This window comes from Diaphorina citri, unplaced genomic scaffold, assembly GCF_000475195.1.
Source record: "Diaphorina citri unplaced genomic scaffold, Diaci psyllid genome assembly version 1.1 scaffold7684, whole genome shotgun sequence".
In the NCBI taxonomy this organism is placed as follows: Eukaryota; Metazoa; Arthropoda; class Insecta; order Hemiptera; family Psyllidae; genus Diaphorina; species Diaphorina citri.
Genome location: NW_007385060.1, coordinates 229 through 2,706, shown reverse-complemented (window position 1 = coordinate 2,706; position 2,478 = coordinate 229). Strand labels below are relative to the sequence as shown.

The following is a 2,478-nucleotide window of genomic DNA, read 5'->3' as shown; positions in this document are numbered from 1 at the left end:
AAGTGTAAACAGTAGACTTGTAAAGTACAGAACTGTAAACTTGTAGAGTGTCAGACTGTAGAAATGTGTAAGGATGTTTTAGTCTCAATCATGCAAGAATCAATAGACAAATTAGAAGACTTTAACAACGACACTGGTATGTTCTTCTCTCCTCAAAAAACTCAAAGTGTTTTATTCTCAAGAAAATACAAGCAAAACAACTCATCTATGAACTTAAATATGTATGACACGAGAATTGAAGTTGTTGACAACTTTAAGTTTTTGGGACTCACCTTCGACAAGAAAATGACTTGGAAAACACATTTGAAAAACTTGAAACAGTCATGCCTGTCCCGCTCTAGAATCCTCAAAATTCTGAGCAAGAAAGCGTGGGCCGCCGATAGAAAAATGCTCATCAGAATCTACAAATCGTTAATTAGATCAAAGCTTGATTATGGTTGCCCTGTATACAACTCTGCTTCATCTAACTCCCTCCAAATCCTTAATCCTGTACAGAACCTCTGTCTCAGACTGGCAACTGGTGCTTTCAGAAGCAGCCCAGTTGTTAGCCTAGAGGCCGAAACGGGCGAACCAAACTTAGACATTAGAAGAAAAATTTTATCATCTAACTACATCGCAAAAACCCTATCAATCGAAAACCATCCAAACATTATGCGAACTCTCAATCCACTCTATGTACGCAAATATGAGAACTCCAACATGAAACCTACAATCGGCATACAAAAGAAAAACCTGGAGAATAATATCCCATTTAATGATACATTGGTAAAAACCGTACCAAAAGAACCTTGGCTACTCAAACAGCCCAAATGCGACCTATCACTTAGCTCTTATAAGAAAGAAAATGTACCTGCCCAATTGTTCCAAAACGAATTCAAGATTAAACTAACTGAAAACTTCCAATCCCATATCAAAATCTATACAGATGGGTCAAAGAACGAACAAGCTGTTGGTTGTGCTCTGACGATCCCTGAAAAGAATATCGTTAAAAGATTTGGACTAAATAAGAACGCCTCCATATTTCACGCTGAACTTTTCGCCCTCCTACAGTCCTTACTGACTATTAAGGAGTTGGGAGCCTGCAACGCACTGATTATCACCGATTCTTTAAGTTGTCTTCAAGCTATCATGAACATGTTCCATGAGAATCCCCTGGTCAAGCGAGTCCAAGAAGAGCTCTCTTCAATCGAGTCTTTTGTTGAGTTCCTTTGGTGCCCCAGCCATGTCGGCATAGCTGGCAATGAAGTAGCTGACGAGGAAGCAAAACAAGCCCTAAACATCGATGTCAACCACCACGAATTATTCCTTGACGAAATCAAGACCATCATTAAGAAGAAATACCTGGAAGAATGGAATACCAAATGGGTTAATATTAGTCCAAATGAAAACAAACTGAGAAAAATTAAGAACTCGGTATATCCATGGAAAACTTCGAATAGAAAATCCCGACTGGATGAGGTTTGCCTGATGAGGATGAGAGTGGGCCACTCTAAGATAACCCATTCTCACCTCTTCAGAAGGGAAGATCGACCTTTATGTGACAAGTGCCAAGAACCAATGACAATAGAGCACATCCTAATCTATTGTAGAAATATGCGCTTCAGATCCCCCAGCTTCCCGTCCACTAGCATCTCAGACATCCTGAAAGACAACGAAGAATCCATAAAAGAAGCCCTCCAGTTTCTTAAGAGAAACAATTACCTGAAAAACTTGTAACACTTTTTTTTTCCACACATGGCCGTGATGCTTAGCGTGTAATCAAATAAATAAATAAATAATTTTCTAACTAATAGACAAATCCCCGATGCACTCTGACGTAGAGTGACTGTGACATTGGCGAAAAAGAGAGAAGGGTTTGGTCAAATTTGGTGCGACTTTAATTTAGGCCTCGGCTCTCATGGACTAAACTTGTCAGGCTTGAGGAGTCGAACCCGGCACCTCATGGTCCAAACCGGAACGTTCGGTGTGCAAGAATAGTGTGATAGCTGTCGTCAGCCTACGCCACGGCACTAAATGTTGCTTATAAATGATTTCCAAGATGTCACCCGGAGTGATGGGCTTTCAGACCTGAGACACATCAACTTTGAAATTCTCCATGATAGAGGAAAAAAAACTCAACAGAGGAGAAAACGGAAAACATAGGAGAGGAAAAACACAAGAAAGGGAGGTGGTGAAAGGAGAAAGGAAGAAGAAGGAGAAGACGAAAGGAAGAGAATTGAGAGAGAGGAGGGGAAAAAGAGACGGGAAGGAGAAATGAGCAGAAGAAGAAAACAAGAAAGAAGAGAAGGAACCGAGGGAAAGAAGGAAAGAGGAGAGATGAGAGGGGGGATAAACAGGAGGAGGAGAAAAGAACAAATTCTGAAATAGAGGATAGAACTAGAAATGGAGAAAAATGGCAAGTAGGAGGGGTAAAAAATAAGAGAGGAGAGGGAGAGAAAGAGGAGAAAGAGAAAATAGGAGAGTGAGAGGAAGAAAGAA

At 40.5% G+C, this 2,478-nt stretch overlaps 1 protein-coding gene across 1 annotated transcript; it reads left to right on the top strand.

The window, feature by feature from the left end:
• The first annotated feature begins 219 nt into the window (after positions 1–219).
• Positions 220–1,716, top strand: LOC103522263. The gene has a single exon (XM_008487368.1). The coding sequence runs from the start codon at positions 220–222 to the stop codon at positions 1,714–1,716; it is 1,497 nt and encodes a 498-aa protein (XP_008485590.1).
• Positions 1,717–2,478: the final 762 nt, after the last annotated feature.

Bases quoted from the DNA above. Each gene is read 5' to 3' on its own strand.
- LOC103522263 (XM_008487368.1), top strand. From the start codon at position 220: ATGTATGACACGAGAATTGAAGTTGTTGACAACTTTAAGTTTTTGGGA.